General features: G+C 45.7%; 1 protein-coding gene across 1 annotated transcript in view; it reads left to right on the top strand.

The window, feature by feature from the left end:
- The first annotated feature begins 1444 nt into the window (after positions 1-1444).
- The window catches only part of acaa1 (acetyl-CoA acyltransferase 1), a 39310-nt gene continuing 16184 nt past the window's right edge, over positions 1445-24570 (top strand). The window contains exons 1-8 of the mRNA XM_043690848.1: positions 1445-1979; positions 4049-4142; positions 6710-6767; positions 6854-6933; positions 13395-13437; positions 16896-17003; positions 18566-18646; positions 20522-20712. Coding sequence (XP_043546783.1) covers positions 1821-1979; positions 4049-4142; positions 6710-6767; positions 6854-6933; positions 13395-13437; positions 16896-17003; positions 18566-18646; positions 20522-20712 — 814 coding nt within the window. The 5' untranslated portion in view covers positions 1445-1820. The remainder of the gene's footprint in view (positions 1980-4048; positions 4143-6709; positions 6768-6853; positions 6934-13394; positions 13438-16895; positions 17004-18565; positions 18647-20521; positions 20713-24570) is intronic.

Consider the following 24570-nt stretch of genomic DNA (forward strand, 5'->3'; position numbering starts at 1 on the left):
GCATTTATCTAAACTAAACTCCATCTGCCACTTCTCAGCCCATTAGCCCATCTGGTCAAGATCCTGTTGTAATGTGAGGTAACCCTCTTCGCTGTCCACTACACCTCCAATTTTGGTCTCATCTGCAAACTTACTAACTGTATCTCTTATGCTCGCATCCACATCATTTATGTAATTGACAAAAAGTAGGGGATCCAGCACTGATCCTTGTGGCACTCCACTGGTCATAGGCCTCCAGTCTGAAAAACAACCCTCCACCATCACGCTCTGTCTTCTACCTTTGAGCCAGTTCTGTATCCAAATGGCTAGTTCTCCCTGTATTCCATGAGATCTAACCTTGTTAATCAGTCTCCCATGGGGAACCTTGTCAAACACCTTACTGAAGTCCATATAGATCACATCTACCGCTCTGCCCTCATCAATCCTCTTTGTTAGTTCCTCAATAAACTCAATCAAGTTTGTGAGACATGATTTCCCATGCACAAAGCCATGTTGACTATCCCTAATCAGTCCTTGCCTTTCCAAATACATGTACAGCCTGTCCCTCAGGATTCCTTCTAACAACATGCCCACTGACGTCAGGCTCACTGGTCTATAGTTCCCTGGCTTGCCCTTACCATCCTTCTTGAACAGCGCACCACGTTTCACTTTGTGACTTCTCATTTTGGAAGTGCTTTCTCTCACTTGGTGTTTGATAGCTGGTGCAGGGTCTAGTGAGTAACTCACTTCCACTAATATAGATGGCAGAGACTAAGCCAAAAATGTCGTTGGATATCAAAGCAGTTCAGGATGAGATTCCCACTTGTGGTTCAAATGCTCCCGTGAACAGCCGAGTGGGATTTGCTTGCAACTTTGGGTAGTTTATTTTGCCCCTCAGTTTTGTTCCACCAACGGTCAGATCATGGGCGGCACGGTGGCACTGTGGTTAGCACTGCTGCCTCACAGCGCCAGAGACCCGGGTTCAATTCCCGCCTCAGGCGACTGACTGTGTGGAGTTTGCACATTCTCCCCGTGTCTGCGTGGGTTTCCTCCGGGTGCTCCGGACTTGTTGGGCTGAAGGGCCTGTTTCCACACTGTAGGTAATCTAATCTAATCTAATCTAATCTAAAATTGGTGGTGACACTAAAGTAGGTCAGGAAGTGGATTATCTAAAGGAGGTTTAAAAAACCTACAAAGCTATGTTAAGTGACTAGGCAAAAACAAAAACAGATAGAAAATGTGCAAATGTCCACTTTCGTGAGGACAGAAAAGCAGCATACTAATTAAATGTTGAGATTGCAGAACTCATTAATAACCGTGTGTGAAAAGTGTTTGTACCGGCATTTCTGCCTGCAGACAGTATTTTTACTGGGTAAAAACAATGACTGCAGATGCTGGAAACCAGATTCTGGATTAGTGGTGCTGGAAGAGCACAGCAGTTCAGGCAGCATCCGAGGAGGTTCGAAATCGACATTTCGGGCAAAAGCCCTTCATCAGGACTAAAGGCTGGGTCGGATCAGGAGTTCCGGGGTTGGAACGGAGAAGCTGTCATGTGACAGGAAAATGTTGCAAATTCAGAAGCGATAGAAATTAACAGAGAGGTGCAGAGAAAGAGAGAGACTGTGAAATAGAGAAATTAACAGAGTAATACAGGGGGAGAGACTGGAAACAGGGAAATTAACAGCGTAATACAGGGGGAGAGACTGGAAACAGGGAAATTAACAGCGTAATACAGGGGGAGAGACTGGAAACAGGGAAATTAACAGATTCACTGAAAAGTTTTGGAGCCAGGTGAAAGGCAGGAGCTCCCGGCCGGATCTGCTCCTGTCCTCCGCTGGAAGATGCTTCGGCTCCAGGTTCTGTCCGGCCACTTGGCCCCGGGTTCCAGGCAGCAGTTGGCCCAGCCTCAGAGAGTTGAGGCCGGCGGAGCAGAGCAGGACGTGGTGCTGGTTCACGGAGTGAGGACTGCGATCGGCAAAGCCAAGAGGGGGAGCTTCAAGGTGGCGGAGGGAGGGGAGAGGGTGGTGAAGATTGGGTGACGGAGGGAGGGGAAGAGGGTGGAGGGCTGGTGAAGAGTGAGGAGGTTTCTGTGGGAGTGAATTGGGGGGAGGGACTGAGAGAATCAAACAGTATCAGAAATAGCTGGAAAAGCTCAGCAGGTTGCCAGCTGCAAGGGAAGCCAAGTCAAAATTTTGTGTCCAGTGACTTTTTTTTTGCCTATGCCCTTTGATCAGCAGGAACTCAATTCCAGGTGGTGACCTTCAGGGCCCAGTTTATGTTGGAATGTTGTCAGGTGGTGAATTCCAACTGGAAATTATTCCTCTGTAAATGTTCCCTTAGCGAATCATTGAACACATCCACCCCCACCTCCGTTGTTTGCCATTTATATAAATGATTTGGGAGGGATGGTTAGGAAGTTTGTGGATCACACCAAGATTGGTTTGGAGAAGTTGGTGTTGGACTGGGGTGGACAAAGTTAAAAATCAACTAAGTAAAATCAATGACTGCAGATGCTGGAAACCAGGTTCTGGATTAGTGGTGCTGGAAGAGCACAGCAATTCAGGCAGCATCCGAGGAGCAGTAAAATCGATGTTTTGGGCAAAACTTCATCAGGAATAAAGGTGGAGAGATAAGCGAGAGGAGGGTGGGGAGAAAGTAGCTTAGAGTACAATGGGTGAGTGGGGGAGGGGATGAAGGTGATGGGTCAGGGAGGAGAGGGTGGAGTGGATAGGTGGAAAAGAAGATAGGCAGGTAAGACAAGTCATGAGGACAGTGCTAAGCTGGAAGTTTGGAAGTAGAGTGAGGTGGGGGAAGGGGAAATGAGGAAACTGTTGAAGTCCACATTGATGCCCTGGGGTTGAAGTGTTCCGAGGCGGAAGATGAAAATCACAACACCAGGTTATAGTCCAACAGGTTTATTTGGAAGCACTAGCTTTCAGAGCGCTGCTCCTTCATCAGGTGGTTGTGAAGCAGAATCATAAGACACAGAATTTATAGCATAGGATTACAGTACTGAACAAAACTAGATTAAATCTTTCATCTTTTAGAATGGAATTGTTAATTTTGATTCTTTAATATATAAATCCCAGAACCCCAGGTGCCCACCTCCTCATAACCACCTCTCTCATTCCCCTCCTACTAGCCCATCCTCAGGAAGTATTTCCCCCCCCCCCCCAGCTGTGTTTGGAAATGTAGGATGTTAAGCAATGTTCCGATATGATACAGTTAAGGCTGGATTGAGGGAAGTATTTTGAATAATATTTTTTCTCTGTGACAATTCCTTTGTCTTTCCAGTGGCTCAGTGATTTGCATTGTGTGCAATTCTGGTCTTCTTCCTGTTGGAAGGATGTTATGAAACTTGAGAGGGATCAGAAAAGATTTACAAGGATGTTGCCAGGGTTAGGGAGAGGCTGAACAGGCTGGGGCTGTTTTCTGTGGATCATCAAAGGCTGAGAGGTGACCCCTCAGAGGTTTATAAAATCAAGAGGGGCATAGATAGAGTAAATAGGCAAAGTCTCTTCCACTAGGTGGGGGAGTCCAGAACTAGAGGGCATAGGTTTAGGATGAGAGGGGAAAGATTTAAAAGGGACCTAAGGGGCAGCTTTTTCACGCAGAGAGTGATGCGTGTATGGAATGAGCTGCCAGAGGAAGTGGTGGAGGCTGGTACAATTGCATTATTTAAAAGGCATCTGGATGGGTATATGAATAGGAAGGGTTTGGAGGGATATGGGCCAAGTGATGGCAAATGGGACTAGATTAAGTTGGGATATCTGGTCGGCATGAGCGAGTTGGAGCAAAGGGTCTGTTACCGTGCTGTACATCTCTATAACTATGACTCTTTGTGCAGATTAATTGAATTGGCCATGCTGAATTGCCCACAATGTTAAGGGATGTGTGGGTTAGGTGCTTTGGTCAGGGGTAAATATAGAGTAATAGGGTAGGGGATTGGGTCTGGGTGGGTTATTGTTTGGAGGGTAGGTTTGGACTTGTTGGGCCAAATGGCCTGTTTCCACACTAGGGATTCTCTGATTTAACACTGTGGGGTTAGTTATTTCTGTGATTCTTGCAGGACACCACACCAGATGAGCTGCTGTCTGCTGTCATGCTGGCTGTGCTAAGAGACGTCAACCTTGACCCAAGTCTCCTTGGGGACATTTGCGTTGGTAATTGAAATTCATTCCCTCTTAAAATTCCAGGAAAAGTCCTTTTTACTTTCAAATTATAATCCAATTTATACCCACAGCAGAAAATGTTAAACATGAAGAATTTTGGATGCTGGATATCTGAAAAATAGAAGTAGCTGAAAGAACTCAGCAGGTCAGCCAGCATCTGTGGAAATAAAACAAAGTTAATGCTTTGAGTCCAGTGATCCTTCTTCAGAACTGATTGTAGAGTGGAAAAGGTCGTACTGAAGATGGAGCTGGGTAGGTGGAGATGGAGCCGAGAGAGACAGAAAAAACAACAATTGGGAACCATGATGTGGAAGTGCTGGTGTTGGACTGGTATGGACCAAAGTTAAAAATCTCACAACACCAGGTTATAGTCCAACAGGTTTATTTAGAAGCACTGGCTTTTGGAGCGCTGCTCCTTCATCAGGTCGAAGGAGCAGCACTCCGAAAACTTGTACTTCCAAATAAACCTGTTAGACTATAACCTAGTTTTGTGTGATTTTTAACACTTGGGTAGACAAAGAAATGGGTAATGGTCAGCCTGGGGAGATCAATAGCTGCTAATGGGGACCATTAGTGGCTGACAATGGATTGTTCGTGGTAGTAGCTGATGTGATGACAAGGCCTGGTGTACGGAGGCTGGGGTAAGCTGCACAGGCCCTAAATTTCTTAAACCCGATATTGAGTCCTGAAGGCTGCGGGGTCCACAAGTGGAAAATGTTAGATTGGTTCCTGCAATCAAGGAAGATGCAGTTAGATATTTTTTTTCAAGTTAAAAGGATCAAAGGGTGTGGGAGAAAGTGGAAATGGTATTGAATTAGATTATAATACTGAAAAATGGACTAGCTCAAAAAGCGTACTCCTGCTATTTTCTATCATGTACAAGCACTAAATTGAAATGGACTCTCCAGTAAACCTTGGGAGGGCCGTATTCGGATAGAAATAAAGTGGTCCTGTACTGTAGCCCCTGTTCCTATGTAGCTAATTTGCACCTGATAATGATCCAAATGAACAGAAGATCTAGTTTCTGAAGTCGAGGGATAAATGTTGTTCTTGAGACTGGTTGTGACTACCGTTGCTCTTCACAATAGTGCACTGGAATTGTCAACTTTCTGGGGGGTGGGGGGGATTGGCATCTCTACTGGCAGCTGTGAGAGAGCGGTATTCCCTCAGAATTGGAAAAACCCAGCCTTAGATTCTGTGCTGAACTCTCTGCAGTGGGTCTTGCACTGACAACTTGACATGAAGTTAGTATGCAGGTGCAACAAGTGCCTTACAAGTGTCATTTATTGCAAGGAAAATGGAATATTAAAGTTAGGGACCTTTTGGTACAATTGTATGGAGCACTGGTGTGGCTACGTCTGGAATACTGTGTGCGCAGATTTAGTTTCCTCCTGTAAGAAATTATGGCAATGCAGCAGAAACAGTTCAGAGAAGGATCACTTGACTGGTACTTGGGATGGGGTGTTATGGGGGAAAGATTGATCAGATTGGAATTTAGAGGAACGAAAGGTAACCTTATTGAAATGTACAGAATCTTGAGATTCTAGCGGGAAGCTGAGACAGTGTTTCCCTTTTTGGGAGAGGTGAGAACTAAGTTTAAAACTCAGGGCCTCTCGATTAAGACGGAGATGAGGAACTTTATCTCTGAGGGTAGCCTTTAGAACTCTCTTCCACAGAGAACAGTAAGACAATTCTTGACAAACAAGGGAGCCACGGGTTATCAATGGGAAGGTGGAGTTGAGGCCATAATCCGATCACCCGTGATCATATTAAATGATGGAGAAGACTCAAGGGGCTGAATGGCCTTCTCCTGCTCCTAATCTGTCTGCTCATATGTCCTGACTCCACATTGATAGTGGAGCCCTCTACCAACCCACTGGTCTGTAAATCTGAACCAAATTTTGACAGTCTAGACGTTACTGCAAAATATAGTAAGTTCTGAATTTGCGCCCTCAGGGAGAGCAGGTGAGCACGTTGCTAATCTTTCTACCCCTCGTATAGGAGCAGCGCCCTGACAGAATAGCTGCTTGGGTTGTCAGGAATCGTCCGTTAAGAGGAAAAGTAGGTTATTCAGCCGATTGAGTCTGCTCCGCCCCCGAAGAGGATCAAGGCTGATCTGATAGCCCTCTGCCCAACTTTCCTGCCTTTATCCCCATAACCCTCGATCCCCTTCCAGGTTCAAAATCTATCTCAGCCTTGAATATTTTCAATGACCCAGCCTCGACAGCCCTCTACAGTAAAGAATTCCACAGATTCACTAAGTTCATTTCAGGCATTCCTCCTCATCTCTAACTTACATATGCGTGACCCCTCCTTCTGAGATTGCACCCTGTGGTCCTAGACTCTTCCCACAAGGGGAAACGACCTCTCTTCATCTCCCCTGTCAAGTTCTCTAAGAATCTTGTATGTTTCAGTCAGGTTGTCCCTCATGCTTTTGAAGTCACTGCCTTCAAAAAGTTGACAGCATGAGAGAGTTTGAGTGTTTGCGAGTGGGAAGTGGATATGAAAGGCAAGTATCTTTTGGTGTCACCTTCAGTGTTTGTCTGGTCTTCCTTCAGGAAATGTCCTTCAGCCGGGTGCTGGGGCACTGATGGCGAGGGTGGCTCAGTTCTTGAGGTAGGTGTTTCCATTCAGATTCCTCCCAAATCATTTTGACCCTGTACTCTAACTCATTTAATCTGTGTGCTGTCTCTCCTTGCTAGTGGCATTCCTGAGTCTGTCCCTGTGTACTGTGTCAACAGACAGTGTTCTTCAGGGCTGCAGGCTTTCATTAACATTGCAGGTAAGTGTTTTTGGTTCGATTGTGACTGTTCCACACCAATGTCAGTTTTTGTCTTTCTGTACTGGTTTCATGTGGACTGTAGAAGCTGTTACTTCATTAACCATTTGTGATGCAGAAAGACTTTCACAACCAGTGGAGTAATTTGTGAATTGTAGACCCTGTTGTAATGCAGAAAATATGGCAGCCAGTTTACACCCATAGCCAGTGGTGGTTGAGGGATAAAAATGGACAGGGACATCAGGGAGAAATCGCCTGCTCATCCTTGGGATAGTTGCCATATGGCCTTTACATCCAACTGCTTAAGAGAGCACCTCATCAGCATCCCCTCAGCACTGCACTGGAATACCAGACCGGACTTTGTTCTCAAAAGCCTCGACTTAGATTAGATTCCCTACGCTATGGAAAAGAGCCCTTCGACCCAACAAGTCCACACCGACCCTCTGAAGAGTAACCCACCCAGACGCGTTACCCTGCATTTACCCCTGACCAATGCACCTAGCACTATGGGCAATTTAGCGTGGCCAATTCTCCTGACCTGCACATCTTTCGGATTGTGGGAGGAAACCGGAGCACCCGGAGGAAACCCACACATACGGGGAGAATGTGCAAACTCCACACAGACAGTCACCCAAGGCTGTCAAACCCGGGTCCCTAGCTCTGTGAGGCAGCAATGCTAACCACTGAGCCACCATGCTTCCCCTACTTGAACCTTCTGATTTTAAGGAGGAAATGCTCAGTATAGAAATGTGGTGCCAGTCAAGCGGGTGCTGCTTTGTCCCTGGATGATGTCAAGCTTCTTGAGTGTTGTTGGGGCTGCCCCCATCCGGGCAAGGGGGGAGTATTCCATCACAGTCCTGACTTTTGCCTTGGCGATGGTGGACAGGCTTTGGCGAGTCAGGAAGTGAGTTACCCGTTGCAGGGTTCTCAGCCTCTGACCTGTAGCCATTAGGTACAACAGTCCAACAGTTACTTTTACAGATTTTTAATTTCCAGGTCTGGAGCCCATTGATTTGAATTCACGAAAAACCTGGAATAGAAAGCTAGTCAAATGGCAACCACTAAGCCATTGGGATTGTCGTAAAAGTTATTAAATCATCGAGTCATACAGCACAGAAGAGGCTCTTCGGTCCATTGAGTCTGTGCCAACCTATCTACACTAGTCCTTAATGTCCTTCAAGAGAGGAAATCTGTCGTCCTTACCCAGTCTGGCCTACATGTGACTCTAGACCCACAGCACTGTGGTTGATTCTGGCTACCCTCTGGGCAACTGGGGACAGGCAATGAATGCAGGACTAGCCAGTGATGCCCACATCACATGAGCAAATATAGAAGAAACATCCAGCAAGTGGTTAGGGTCTGGAAATATCATAGAGTCCTACAGGCCCTTTGGCCCAGACTGGTCCATGCCAACCAAAATGTCCATCCACACTAACCTCATTCCCCTACACTTGGCCCATATCCTTCTAATCCTTTCCTATCCGTGTAATTGTCCAAATGCCTTTTAAATGTTGTTAATGTACCCACCTCAACCACTTCCCCTGGCAGCTCATTCCATATGAAGAGAAAATGAGGTCTGCAGATGCTGGAGATCAGAGATGGAAATGTGTTGCTGGAAAAGCGCAGCAGGTCAGGCAGCATCTAGGGAACAGGAGAATCGACGTTTCGGGCATTAGCCCTTCTTCAGGAAGAAGGGCTAATGCCCGAAACGTCGATTCTCCTGTTCCCTAGATGCTGCCCGACCTGCTGCGCTTTTCCAGCAACACATTTCCAGCTCATTCCATATGCCTAATCACCCTCTGTGTAAAAATGTTGCCCCTCAGGTTCCCTTTTATTCTTTCCCCTCTCACCTTAAACTGATTCCCCAACCCTGGGAAAAAGACTTGAGTGTATTCACCCTCTCCATGCCTCTCATGATCTTATACACCTCTATAACGTGCCTCCTCAGTCTCCTACACTCTAAAGAAAAAAGTCCTAGGCTTGTCCAACCTCTCCCTATAACTCAGACTGTTGTGTCCAGGCAATATCCTTGTAAGTTTCTTCTGCATTCTTTCCAGTTTAATAATATCCTTCCAATAGCAAGATGACCAAAACTGAACATAATACTCCAAGTGCAGTCTCACCAATGTCCTGTATAACTGCAGCATAACTTCCCAACTTCTATACTCAATGCCCTGATTGATGAAGGCCAGTGTGCCAAAAGCCTTCTTCACTGCCCTGTCTACCTGGGACTCCACTCTCAGAGAACCATGCACCTGAACTCCAAGATCCCTCTGTTCCACTACATTCATTGAGGCCCTACCATTCACCATGAAACTCCTACCTTGATTTGACTTTCCAAAATGCAAGGCCTCACACAGTTATCTGTATTAAACTCCACTTGCCATTTCTTGGCCCACTTCCCCAGCTGATCAAGGTCCTGCTGCAACTTTTGATGACCGTTATCACTGTCCATTGTTTGAAGGAGGATGTTAGATGATTATTTAAATAGAAATATTGTGCTGGGTTTTTTAAAATTCATTTGGGATATGGACATCACTATCTCGACCAGCCCTAATTTATTGCCCAACCCTAATTACCCAGAGGGCAGTTAAGAGTCAACCACATCGCTGTGGGCCTGGAGTCACATGTAGGTAAGGATGGCAGATTCCTTCCCTGAAGGACATTAGTTCTAGGGAAAAGGATGGAGAATGGTGCTAAGCCGGGACGTTCATATGGAAAACAAGTGAAAACGAAAAGGCTAACTTGCCTCTTGCTGCTCTGTGGGGGTTCTGTGACTTTGCTCTGAAAATTGGATTTGACTCAATGTTTGGGTACTGTCACTTGATTGTATCTGTGTGTGTTATTGATGATGGCTGTGTGGGTTTGGACTTTGGTTGAAAGGTAGTGATTGGAGCTGAGCTGGAAGGTCAATGTACTCTGGAGATTAGTTACCTTCATTTACCTCTGTGTGACTAGCCAATGTGCTGTGGATTGTTGACTTAGCTTCTACGTCAACAAAGAAAAGGCTTCCATTTATATCAAACCCTTCATGATCGTCAAATACGGTCCCCCCAGTTAGCAACACGGTAACGGCCAGATAATCTCTTTTTCCGATGTTGGTTGAGGGACAAATATTACACAGAGCATCAGGATGAACTGTCCTAGACTAATGTTTGGTTGATTTAACAAAAGATATTGAAAAGCCAGCTGCTCTGACCTTGCAGTGCTCCCTTAGCACTACATTGGAGTGTTAGCCTTGATTCTTTTTCTCACGTCCCAGGTGGGACTTGAACCCACAACATTCTGGCTCTGGGAAGACCAAGTGCTGGCGTTGAAGCCACAGTTCAGGAGATTAAAAATCAGTGCCCAGCATTAATGGCAGATGTTGCAGGGAATAGTTAGAGATTGCGAATGCCCCACAATGGTCCATTATTGCTGTATTGGCACTGTTTAAGTGACATCTGTTCACTCCTACTCCATCATCCTCTATCCCTTATGCTGTATTATATTCTGTTATCAAAGTTCCGTTTGTGTTGTTGTTTCTGTCTGGGCTACTCGGATGTTTTAACAACTCTGCAGAAAAAAGGAGCTCACAGCCTCCCGTTATGGTCAGGCAGCTGATGGCAGGATTTGCTCACCGTTTTCAAAACCCCTCAGCGGTGCAAGTTTGATGGGCTGAATGGCCTCCTATTGAGCTGTAAGCTCTCCTGATTCTGCTTTCTAACACACCAATGCGAGGTGCTAGTTTGGGAAAGCAAATCAGAGCAGGACTTACATACTTAATGGTAAGGTCCTAGGGAGTGTTGCTGAACAAAGAGATCTTGGAGTGCAGGTTCATAGCTCTTTGAAAGTGGAGTCGCAGGTAGATAGGATAGTGAAGAAGGCGTTTGGTATGCTTTCCTTTATTGGTCAGAGTATTGAGTACAGGAGTTGGGAGGTCATGTTGTGACTGTACAGGACATTGGTTAGGCCACTTTTGGTACATTGCGTGCAATTCTGGTCTTCCTATCGGAAAGATGTTGTGAAAGGGTTCAGAAAAGATTTACAAGGATGTTGCCAGCGTTGGAGCGTTTGAGCTATAGGGAGAGGCTGAACAGGCTGGGATTGTTTTCCCTGGAGCATCGGAGGCTGAGGGGTGACCTTATAGAGGTTTACAAAATCATGAGGGACATGGATAGGATAAATAGACAAAGTCTTTTCCCTAGCGTGGGAGAGTCCAGAACTAGAGGGCATAGGTTTAGGATGAGAGGGGTATGACATAAAAGGGACCTAAGGGGCAACTTTTTCACGCAGAGGGTGGTGCGTGTATGGAATGAGCTGCCAGAGGAAGTGGTGGAGGCTAATACAATTGCAACATTTAAGAGGCATCTAGATGGGTATATGAATCGGAAGGGTTTAGAGGGATATGGGCCAAGTGTTGGTAAATAGGACTAGACTAATTTAGGATATCTGGTCAGCAAGGATGAGTTGCACCGAAGGGTCTGTTTCCATGCTGTCCATCTCTATGACTATATAACAGCTGTCCTTCAGAACCATCCCTCCTCGAACAGCAATGGACTCCGTTTCTCCACTGGGGCTTTGCTCAGTGCAATTCACCTGACTACTCAGTAGCTTACTCCAGCTGCTGCACAGCAAGATCCCAGGCTGCTGTTTGCCTCTCTGGAAACCAAAACTCTGAATCTAATTGTTCTCGGTGGGGTTTTGAGTAAATAATGATATAGTTTGCACTGGCGGAAAGGTCAGGAACCAGAGCACATGGGGTTAAGCTGTTTACGAAACAAGCAGAGGGGAGATGAAGAAATTTATTTACACTCTCAGCAGGTTTCCCGAACACAAGGGAGGGTGGAAACGGACTGAGTCGTCACTTTAAAAGGAGGATCAGATAGGTACTTCATCAGAAGACAATGTCAGGGCTATGGAGATAGAGCAGGGAACACTGAACAAATTGGGAAGAGTTAAAAATCACACAACATCAGGTTATAAAATCATAGAGATGCACAGCACGGAAACAGACCCTTCAGTTCAACCCGTCCATGCCGACCAGATATCCCAACCCAGTCTAGTCCCACCTGCCAGCACCCGGCCCATATCCCTCCAAACCCTTCCTATTCATATACCCATCCAAATGCCTCTTAAATGTTGCAATTGTACCAGCCTCCACCACTTCCTCTGGCACCCTCTGGGTGAAAAAGTTGCCCCTTAGGTCCCTTTTATATCTTTCCCCTCTCACCCTAAACCTATGCCCTCTAGTTCTGGACTCCCTGACCCCAGAGAAGAGATTTGTCTATCCATGCCCCTCATAATTTTATAAACCTCTATAAAATCATCCTTCAGCCTCTGACGCTCCAGGGAAAACAGCCCCAACCTGTTCAGCCTCTCCCTATAGCTCAAATCCTCCAACCCTGGCAACATCCTTGTAAATATTTTCTGAACCCTTTAAAGTTTCACAATATCTTTCCGATAGGAAGGAGACCAGAATTGCATGCAATATTTCAACAGTAGCCTAACCAATGTCCTGTACAGCCACAAATGACCTCCCAACTCCTGTACTCAATACTCTGACCAATAAATAGTCCAACTGGTTATTTGGATTATAACCTGGTGTGTGATTTTTAACTTTGTCCACCCCTGTTCAACACTGGCACCTCTGCATATTTGTATAGAGTTATTACACAACAAATGTGGTCATTCAGCCAATTGAGTGTCTGCCAGCTCCCCATGGAGTATTCTGGTCAGTATCCCCTCCCCTTGGCTCTATTTCAACAGCTTTACCCTTTCAAACACTCGAGAAATGTGACACCTTGCAGGATAAAGCAGCTGGTTTGATTGGCACCTCATCCATAAATATCCATTCTCTCCATCTCTGACACTCAGTAGCAGCAGTGTATATTATATGCAAGATACACTGCAGAAGTTCACCAAAGACCCTCAGACAGCACCTTCCTAACCCACCCCACAACCCCACTTCCATCCAGAAGGACAAAGGCAACAGGTACATGGGAACACCACCTCCTGCAAGGACTCCCAGGCCACTCACCATCCTGACTTGGAAATGTATCGCTTATTATTCAGTGTCACCAGGGCCATTGTACGTCAATGGACTGAAGTGATTGAAGAAAGCAGTTCATCCCCACCTTCTCAAGGGGCAACTAGGGACGGGTAACAAATGCTGGGTCCAGCCAACGATGCCCACATCTTACGTGTGAGTTTGAAAAAGAGACTTCACTGTTCATCCCTGCTCCCACAACCCTTGTTGGGGGGCAAGTTCCAAGATGGCTCTTTCAGAAAGCCTGCTGCAGTTATGATGGGCCCAATGGCCTTCAGTGCTCTAGCAGTCTAATAGATATAAAGAGCTCAAGTACAGTCACAGGATGTGCAGTTTGCTGCCATTTTTAATGAATGTTTTATGTGGGTTTTAAACTGTAAGAAGTGTGACTGATGAACATTCAGTGCCTGACTGAAGCAATGTCTTTCTCTTCCAGGTGGTATCAGGAACGGTTCCTATGACATTGGCCTGGCATGTGGGTAGGTTTCTTGGTGAACGAAGTATTCTGCCCCCACTGTCCCCCCACCCAGTTTTATTTCTCTGCATGCTATGCGTGAGTGGCATGGTCTTCAGGAGGGGGTGGATGTGCTGGCGGTCAGTGCTGACCCGATGGGCTGAATGGCCTCTTTCTGGACTCTCAGCAACAGAAAGTGCCAATTCTTACCCAATGCTAATTGCATTACCCGAGGAGCAGGAGAAGCGACGTTTTGGGCATAAGCCCTTCATCAGGCTAACGTTATGCCCATGCCCATGGGGGAGCAGGCGGGAATATGGATTTGATCAGACCAGCCATGATCTTCAAAAATGTAGCAGCAGACTCAAGGGGTCGAATGGCCTCCTGCTGATTTGTGACCATTCTGTCTGTACATTTAGAACTAGTTCACCATCCTTTAGAGATAATTATTTCTGCCCTGATGTGTTGGCAGAACTTGTTCCTCTTAACACAGTGCTGTTTGACAGATGTCCATACACATCTCTAGATAATGATGACCTTTCAGCCCATTGAATCCTATCCTTTTACCCTTGACCCTTACCCTTCCAGTGAATAGCAACCCTGCCCCTTGGCCTCGGTCTATCAGGGATTAGTATTTCGGACAAAATCTGTTTTCCTGTTTCCGGTGGGAACTTCAAATCGCACAGTTCAAATCTGTTCAGTTTTAGAATGGACTCGAAACAAAACATTTGAAATATTAACTCTCTCTCTCTCCACAGACCTGCTGAGATTCTCCAACACTTTCTGCTTTTGTTCGATTTCTAGCATCCACTGTCCTTATTTTTCTTTAACTGGACAGTTTTAACCTGTTCTGGTTCTGGTTAAATGAGAAAACCAATCTCTCAATTAATCTACAAAAAAAAAACCCCCCGAAACAGGATTGAGTAAACTCCAGGATCCAGATCGCCAAATTATTCCATTTGTCTCGTACTCCAGTCTCTGATAATTTGACAGTGATATTGACTTTTATCACATTGCACTGAATCCAAATCAAAGTCAGCATCTTGAGTTAATCAGGAGTAAGTGAGGACTGCAGATGCTGAAGATCAGAGTCGAAAATGTGCTGGAAAAGCACAACCAGTCAGGCAGCATCTGCGGAGTGGGAGAGTCATCAGGATAAAGAGTTTATGCTTGAAATGTGGACTCTCCTGCTCCTTGGATGCATCCTGACCGGCTGTGTTTTTCCAGCATCACATTTTTTCGTCTCGAATTAATTCTTGTATTTTCAACAGTTGTCACTTGAATTTCATAAAGCCATGAGATGTGGGAGCAGAAGAGAGCCATTCAGTCTACACCTGCCATTCAATGAGAGCATGGCTAGAATCCCTACAGTGCCAAAAGAGGCCATTTGGTCCATCAAATCCACTGAAGAACATTCCATTCAGATCTAACCTCCTACCCTAACCCTGCATTTCTCATGGCTAATCCATCCAGTCAGAAGACTCTGGGAAATTTATCATGTCCAATCCACCTGACCTGCACATCTTTGGCTTGTGGGAGGAAACCAGAGCACCCGGAGGAAACCCAGGCAGACACAGGGACAATGTGCAAACTCCACACAGACAGTCGCTCGGAGGTGGAACCAAATCCCTGGCGCTGTGAGGTAGCAGCGCTAACCACTGAGCCATCGTTCCATCAGTATCTGATCTGATGGCCCTTAACTCCGCTTCCTGCTTTTTCCCCACAGCCCTTGATTCCTTTCCTGATGAAAAGTCTGTCGGTCTCAGCCTTGAATATACTCAGTGGCCCAGCCTTGACAGCCTTCAATGGTAAAGAATTCCACAGATTCACTCCCCTCAGAGACAGGGCATTCCTCCCACAGGGGAAAATGTGTCACAATTAGGACCAATCATCCTTTCAGTATGGGGCTGTGTATGGAGAGAACCACCCCAGTAGAACAGCTGAGGTCTGTTGTATTTCGATGGTTTTAATTAATTAATAAAGAGCATTACTAGGATTGTTAATTACTTAATAAACCGATAACATTAAGTGCCACTGACCTGGAACAGTACTAAATGGAGACCTTTCTTTCAACATTAGCCTTTTCTCACAATCATAACAGTGTAAGGCAGCCATTAGGTCCATCTCTAGTGCCACCTCTTTGAAAGAACATTCCAGTTACTGTTCCACTCCCACTTCCCTCTTTCCTGGCAGCCCTATAAATTAAGATATTTATCCAGTTTCCCTGTTGTAAGTTCCAGTTGAGGGTTAGGGTTAGGGTTCCTTTCAGGCAGCACATTCCAGATTGTAGACACTCGCTACGCTGCATTTTACAGAAAAAAACCACGGCTTTCACATCATGTGACCTGCCCTGATTACCGAACCTCCCGACAGTGGAAACAGTTTATCTTTCCTCATCGTTTGGATATCTCTGTTAAACCTCCCCTTCCCCCTCCCAAATCCGGGCAGAGTGGAGCAGCTTCTCCAGTCTTTTCACATAACTAATGTCCTCCATTGTCCTGAGTACCAGGGCGTGAGGGTTTGAGTTGGAGGCGCTGAATAGTCTAGGGCTCTTTTCCCTGGAGCGCCGGAGGCTGAGGGGTGACCTCATAGAGGTTTATAAAATCATGAGAGGCTTGGATAGGATAAATAGACAAAGTCTTTTCCCTGGGGTGGGGAGAGTCCAGAACTAGAGGGCATAGGTTTAAGGTGAGAGGGGAAAGATTTAGATTAAATGATTAAATTCCCTACAATGTGGAAACAGGCCTTTCAGCCCATACCGACCCTCCGAAGAGTAACCCACCCAGACCCATTTCCCACACTATGGGCAATTCAGCATGGCCAATTCATCTGAATTGCACACCTTTGGACTGTGGGAGGAAACTGGAGCAAACCCATGCAGACAGTCGCCTGAGGCTGGAATCGAACCTGGGACCCTGGCGCTGTGTGGCAGCAGTGCTAACCACTGACCCACCATGCCGCCCCTAAAAGGATTTAAAAGGAACTCAAGGGGCAACTTTTTCACACACACGGTAGTACGTGTATGGAAAGAGCTGCCAGAGGAAGTGGTAGAAGCTGGTGCACTTACAACTTTTAAAAGGGATCTGGACATGGGTATATGAATAGAAGGGTTTAGAGGGATATTGAGAAAGTGAGGATTGCAGATGCTGGAGATCAGAGTCGAAAAGTGTGGTGCTGGAAGAGCACGATCGGTCAGGCCACATCTGAGGAGCAGGAGAGTCAAGATTTCGGGTATAAGCCTAAAACATCGACTGTCCTGCTCCTTGCATGCTGCCTGACCCATGTGCTTTTCCAGTGCCACATTTTTTGACTTAGAGGGATATGGGCCAAATAGGACTAGATTAGTTTAGCATATGTGGTTGGCATGGACGAGTTGGACTGAAGTGTCTGTTGCCATGCTGTACTGTTTGAGTATGGACACAGTATTGCAACTAGGATCAAAGTAAGGAGGTTTTAATGGACAATGTGGTGTTTTTGATGCAGAGTGGAAAGCATGAGCCGACGGCCAGTGGGTGACCCTGACTACCTCCGGGATGTTAGCAACCGGATGATGGACAACGAGAAGGCCCGGGCCTGCCTCATTCCCATGGGGTAAAGCTCACTCTCCTCTCCTAACCTTGGTCTGGTTTGTAAACTGTGATTAACTGGCTCTTTCCCCACTCCAAACACCACGCTCGACACATTTTACTTTCCTTGATGTTTTTTCCTGGGGTGCGAGCGACAAGGGTCTTTTCCCTAGGGTGGGGCAGTTCAAAACCAGGGGGTATATTTTTAAGATGAGGGGAGAAAGATTTTAAAAAGGATGAGAGGCAACTTTTTTTTTACACTGAGAGTGGTTCGTGTGTTGAATGAACTGCAGAGGAAGTGGTGGATGCAGGTACAATTACAATATTTAAAAGATATTTATTTGGATCAGTACATGAATAGGAAAGCCTTGGGGGGATATTGGCAAGTGGGACTAGTTCACTTTGGGAACCTTGGTCAGCCAGACTCATTGGACTGAAAGGTCTGTTTCCATGCTGTGTGACTATGACACCGTGCCCCTATGATTCGTGTGACACAAGTCATATTTAGGCGAGACCCGGCAAGGATGGCAGTTTCCTTCCCTGATGGGCATTACCGAACCAGGTGGGTTTTTATGATCAAAAACAAATTGCTGGCAAAGCTCAGCAGGTCTGACAGCATCTGCGGAGAGAAACCAGAGTTAACTTTTTGGGTCCAGTGACCTTTCCTCCGAACACGCTGGGTCAGAGCTGCACCACTTTTACTGCATCCACAGTTCTTTGTGTTTCTGTTTAGTTTTTAATGATAGTTGAATTAAAACTCCATCAGCTCCATGAGCTCCCACCCATAGAACAGTGGCCTGGCCTATGGTTTACTTGCCCAGTGAGGTTACTGCTATGCTACCATCACGCCTCTAACAGTGCACCTTCTACAATGACTTTGAAATCTGGCCTCTTTAATTAAGAGGCTATAAAAGATGAGTCATCTTGGCCTAGTGGTGTTTTTATCACTAGACTATTAATCCAGAGACCCTGGTAATGTTCTGGGGGCCTGGGTTCAAATCCCACCAAGGTAAATTGGTATTCAGTAAAACTCTTGATTTAAGAATTAAGATGATCATTAAACTGTTGTCTGATGGTAAGAAAAAACCCATCTGGTTCACTAATGTCCTTCAGGGAAGAAAATCTGCCATCCTTACCTGGTCTGGCCTGCATGTGAATCCAGAGCCACAGCAATGTACTTGACATTAAACTGTCCCCTGGGCAATTTGGGATGGGCAATAAATGCTGGCCTAGCCAGTGATGTCCACATTCTAGGAATGATTAGGAAGCAAACAATTCAGGGTCAAAACTGTATTTGAATCATTGATTAGAATTGACTGCGGCTAACGCTATGTGACAGGTTCTGCAATATACACCATCCAAACAGTAACCAGGAGAACAAGTTCTCCAAAGATTGAGCTTATGATGTGGGGAAGCGATGGCTGAGTGGTATTATTGTTGGACTGTTAATCCAGAGGCACCTGGGGACCTGGGTTCAAATCACACCAGATGGTGGAATTTGAATTTGAGAAAGGTGGTAGAGATTGTTTGCTGTCCATAGCTGTGATGTGTCTTAGGATGACCCATCTACTGGTCTCTCTCTCTCAGGATAACTTCGGAGAACGTGGCCGAGAGGTTTGGAATTTCCAGGGAAAAGCAGGACTCCTTCGCCGCTGCTTCCCAGCAGAAGTAAGTTGCCCCTCCCCCCACCCCTGCCAACTCGGTGGGTGCATCCAATCAGAACATTAGATCCTCGGCATCCCTTCACTTCTTCAGATAAGCACTGGTCTGTTTCTCATTCACTTCAGTCGCTCTCCCTCTGGTTTGTAAGACCAAAATCAAATTCTGCTTTGAATCATACAGTTCTGAAGAGGCCATTCAACCCATCGTGTCTGTACTGTCAAAGCTGCTGTAAATCTACACTAGAAGTCCCACTTTCCAGCAACAGACCCATAGCCTTGGATATTAAGAAACTTCAAGTGCTTGTCCATAAAGATTGCGAGGTTTCCCACATACTGAACCTGTTTTTCTCTCTCTCGTGCTTGACTGTGACAATTCTAATTTGACAATCCTGCAACACACCAACAGGGGGATATGTACCTTCCCAAATTACTTCCTGGTCTCCTCTCTCCAGCGAGTTATGTTCTCCTGCCATACTGAGTGATGAATGGAGATTGAACATTCCTGATCAATATGGTCCCCGGGGGAAACTCACTGTACTGCAGCCAAAGCAGGAATATCTTTCCTGTACAAACGTCCACATATTATATAGACATTGTGCTTTTATATTTGAGAAGGGAGACATGCTGCTGGAGTTTTTATCTTGCAATCGTCAGGATACATGCAGGAATGGTAAACGTTAAATGATTACCGCATTTATACTACAGGAATAAAAGGTGCTGACATGTTGTCAATTTGTGCCTTTTATAACAAGCCAGTAAATTGATGGTCACTGTTATTAACCTTTTATAGCTGATTTTCTTTTCTGAATGTTGCAGAAAAAAGACACATATTGTCTGCCATGTTGTCTGTGTCTTAGTATTTATAGCGTCCAGTGCACGTGAGCCCAATTGATCAACCATCTCACATTTGTTGCCTGTATAATTTCTTTGTGTGTCAGGGTTACTCAGCAAATGCAGAGTCACGTTGAATGGTGGACAATTGCGGGTTTTACAAGTGCAGCCTGTATGGGTTAGACTCAGGATCAGACAACTGAAAGGATATGCTGTTTGATACAATTCCTCAGTCTGTCTTCCATGGATAGAAACAACATGTCTATGTGCCTTTTTAACTCAACAAAATAGGTGATGGCTGTTCAACCCCAAGACAATTGTCTGATTTAAAAAGTAAAGAAAGACTGGCAGTTAACTGTCAATCGTTGTTGATTGGTGCCTATCCTATGGCAATGCCTCTACTGATCGGAGTCCACTTGGAAACCAGGTAGCATAAATGTTTTCTTGAAGTATAAGCGTTTTTCCCTTAAGTCTGGGACGGCACGGTGGCTCAGTGGTTAGCACTGCTGCCTCCCAGCACCAGAGACCCGGGTTCAATTCCACCTACGGGCGACTGACTGTGTGGAGTTTGCACATTCTCCCCGTGTCTGCGTGGGTTTCCTCCGGGTGCTCTGGTTTCCTCCCACAGTCCAAAGATGTGCAGGTTAGGTGAATTGGCCATGCTAAATTACCCATAGTGTTAGGTGCATTCGTCAGAGGGGAAAGGGTCTGGATGGGTTACTGTTCAGAGGGTCGGTGTGGACTTGTTGGACTGAAGAGCCTGTTTCCACACTGATGCGAATCTAATCTAATCTAATCTGTATTCTTGAAAATGTCCTGATGAGTGTAAATTGAAAAGCTTCAACAAAAATGTGTCATTTTCAAATGTTTTGGATGACCAAACAATTTTTTAGAAAAATTAATTTAGAATTAAATGTTCCCACATTAGTAATAGGATTTGAATGTGATTATCCTGAACATTAGCCTGAGCCTATAGAATGGCCAGTCCAGTAAGATCACTACAGTCCCCATCATCGGTCAGTGCTCATGTACATTTTGTTTGGTATTGCAGAGCGGCACAGGCTCAGAGAATGGGCCTATTTGATGCCGAGATCACACCGGTAAAAACTACCATCCTCGATCCAGCCGGCAACTGTAAAACCATCACCGTCACCCAGGATGATGGGATCCGAGCCAGCACGACGCTGGCCGGTCTCGGTAAACTGCGGCCAGCATTCAAGGAGAATGGCAGCACCACAGCAGGTACAGACCCGAGCGCCGGGAGCCAGCAGGGTTTGGCAAATCTGACGGTGGGGAGTTATAGACCAGGCCAAACCCGCTCAAAACGTTTCAAGAAGGTAGCCCAGATGCTAACTTTGCTAGTTGTTTTAAGCAGGTTAGTACAATGAAGGGATGTAGGTTAATCTGATCTTTAAGTAGGTTAAAAGGCTGGCACAACATCAAGGGCCGAAGGGCCTGTACTGTTCTATGTTCTATAACGTGGGTACTCCAGGAGTAATGCAGCTGGTCAAACCACTTAGTTTTAAACAAAACAGAATTTACTTACAAGATTACTGAATAAAATACAAACAACAGAGAACAGAATACTGAATAACAACCTGTCTGAAAGACCATCACATCATCCCAACTTACTGATGCTATTCCCAATACTTGGAACAGTCCCCATAAACACCCCCCCCCCCCCCCCCCGGCACAAATGGTAAAATCAAACCCAGGATCCTACAGGAGAGAAGTCAGAGAGAGCGAGAGGGTCAGCATGGCCCTGCTTCTTTGGTTCCAGCAGCTTCCAAACTGCCTGACTGTCTTCAGTGAAAAGCCAGACCAAACCAGAGAGAAGCTGAGCTGGGAGAACTGGCCACTCCCCTTTCATTGTGCAAACTTTTTTTATAAAAGACTTAAAAGGCTTTTGCCTGAGGCAGTTCCTGATGGCTATAATCAAAATGACCCTAAAACCCATTCAAGCCCAGGCCTTTCGGAACCTGTGCTTTTATGACCTCCTGGAAAAAAAACCCAGACAACGTAACCTTGTTAAAGGAGCACCATCGTCACAAGGGATGGGTGGAGGGGTGTGGGGCAGTGGGGGAGCGGTCATTGGCGATCTCCCAGCTATTTCATTGGGAGGTCCCCGGTACCACACTCGCTGCGTCTGAGAGTGTACAGTCAGAGTAGAGTTGACGCAGTGCTCAGTTGATTTTAAGACAGTAAGGACTGTGGAACCTGGAAGACAGACTCAATAGATGAGAAGCTGGATAAGCACAGCCGGTCAGACAGCATCCGAGGAGCAGGAATGTCAACCTTTTCGGTCTGAAATGTTGACTTTCCTGCTCCTCGGATGCTGTCTCCATTGATTTTAATCCTGCTGAGCCTGGCAAAGTGAGTATCTTTTACAAGTTGAGAAAGCTGCTTGAAAATTCCCTGAGGTTTCTTGAGTTCAATAAATAGAGGTGTTGAGTACAAATCGAGGGTGCGTTGCTAACCTTTGGATGGCACACAGTGAGAGTGTTGCCTCCAATTCTGAGCACCAGACTTTAGGCAGGATGTCTTTAGGCTTGGAGATAGTCTATACAAATACAAAAATAGTAATTTACCTATCAGTTTTACATGTTAATTGGTGAGACCACATCTGGGGAAATGTGTTCCATTTTAATCTCCTTATTTTGAAAGGATGCAAGTCCAGTGGAAGCGATTTAAATGTTAGTCCTAAGAAAAATAAAGAAACAATGAATTTTCACTGACCCTTAGAGAAGTGTGTGTGTGTGAGGGGGGTGTGGGATCTCACAGCTGGGGACAGCTGAAGTGTCGTCGGAGGCTGAGGGGTGACCTTATAGATGTTTATAAAATCATGAGGGGCATGGTTAGGGTAAATAGACAAGGTCTTTGCCCCAGGGAAGGGGTGTCTGAAACGTGAGGGCACAGGTTTAATGTGAGGGGGGAACGATTTAAAAGAGTCCTGAGGGGTAATGTTTTCACGCAGAGAGTGGTGCGTGTATGGAATGAGGTACCAGAGGAAGTGGTGAAGGCGGGTACAATTACAACATTTAAAAGGCATCTAAGTGGGTATATGAATAGGAAGGTTTAGAGGGATACGGACCAAGTGCTGGCAAATGGGACTAGATTAATTTAGGATAACTGGTCAGTATGGATGGGTTGGACCGAACATCTCCATGACTACAACAGGATCTGGACCAGATGGGCCAATGGGCTGAGAAGTGGCAGATGGAGCTTAATTCAGATAAATGCGAGGTGCTGCATTTTGGGAAAGCAAATCTTAGCAGGACTTATACACTTAATGGTAAGGTCCTAGGGAGTGTTGCTGAACAAAGAGACCTTGGAGTGCAGGTTCATAGCTCCTTGAAAGTGGAGTCACAGGTAGATAGGATAGTGAAGAAGGCGTTTGGTATGCTTTCCTTTATTGGTCAGAATATTGAGTACAGGAGTTGGGAGGTCATGTTGTGGCTGTACAGGACATTGGTTAGGCCACTGTAGGAATATTGCCTGCAATTCTGGTCTCCTTCCTATCGCAAAGATGTTGTGAAACTTGAAAGGGTTCAGAAAAGATTTACAAGGATGTTGCCAAGGTGGGAGGATCTGAGCTACAGGGAGAGGCTGAACATGCTGGGGCTGTTTTCCCTGGAGCGTCAGATGCTGAGGGGTGACCTTATAGAGGTTTACAAAATTGAGGGGCATGGGTAGGATAAATAGACAAGGTCTTTTCCCTGGGGTTGGGGAGTCCAAAACTAGAGGGTATAGGTTTAGGGCGAGAGGGGAAAGATATAAAAGAGACCTCAGGGGCAACGTTTTCACGCAGAGGGGGTACGTGTATGGAATGAGCTGCCAGAGGAAGTGGTGGAGGCTGGTACAATTGCAACATTTAAGAGGCATTTGGATGGGTTTATGAATAGGAAGGGTTTGGAGGGATATGGGCCGGGTGCTGGCAGGTGGGACTAGATTGGGTTGGGATATCTGGCCGGCATGGACGGGTTGGACAAAGGGTCTGTTTCCGTGCTGTACATCTCTATGACTCTCTCACACTATCTCTCACACACTCTCACCCACTTTTTTTTTCTCTCTCTATCTCGCGCACACACACACGCACACACACGCACACACATGCACACACATATATAAATCTATGGGGTGAATCATTTCACCTAAGATTTATTTGCAGATACATTCTATTTTGTTCAAAAACACACACAATTTGTAATCACAATCAGTCGGTTTGGCAATCTAAAAATTTGTAATTTTGGAATAAAACCAGCCTGCTTCCAGGTTGAAACTCTGAGACAGATTCTGAATAAAGTTTCACACCAGGATTTCAGTGTTGGAGATGTCACCTTTTGTATATTCCTGTAGCTCTGCCTGATTATCATGACAACACTGTTTTGATGTTATACACACTTTACTCACCATCTATCACTCTTGGTCACCTGCGGAGTCATATTATCTGACACTCCACTTACACCAGTTGTATGATCTTTTGATCTCTCTGGCTATAAACTCTGTGTCTATGAGCTCTCTTCTCTGATTGTATCTGGTGAAGTGGCTGTGTTCCAAACCGTTGACTTCACCTCCTGAACCTGCTTGGCTTGCTGTGTTCTTCCAGCCTCCTGCTTGTCTACTTTGGAATCCAGCATCTGCAGTATTTTTTTGTCTCTGACTAGTAACTGAGCTATCTCTACTGAAACTCCAATCTGTTGTTCCACCTGAAACCTTGCAGCGTTGTCTCATCAACCCATTCAATAGTCTCTCAAGGTGAATGGCTCGCATATCTGTATGGCTTGATACAATTTGACAGTGAATACTGTAAGCTTCCAGGCTTAATATCTCAGTTCCACTCTCTCATTAACACTTATTCAGTATTATCAGTCAAGGTAACCAGTTTGCATTCTTGTCTGTCTGTCTGACTTGATCCGATTCCCAGCATGCTGTTCAGTTGGACAGTTTTCCCAGCATGCCATTCAGTTGGCCAAAAGAGCTGTTATTTTATTTGAAAGGGACATTCCACTGCCTACACCGGTGGATATGTAAACACTTCCTGTTGTGGGACAATCTAAAACTACGGGGTCATTGTTTACAAGTAAGAGGTGTAGAGTTCGG

Source organism: Chiloscyllium plagiosum, chromosome 5, assembly GCF_004010195.1.
Source record: "Chiloscyllium plagiosum isolate BGI_BamShark_2017 chromosome 5, ASM401019v2, whole genome shotgun sequence".
Lineage (NCBI taxonomy): Eukaryota > Metazoa > Chordata > Chondrichthyes > Orectolobiformes > Hemiscylliidae > Chiloscyllium > Chiloscyllium plagiosum.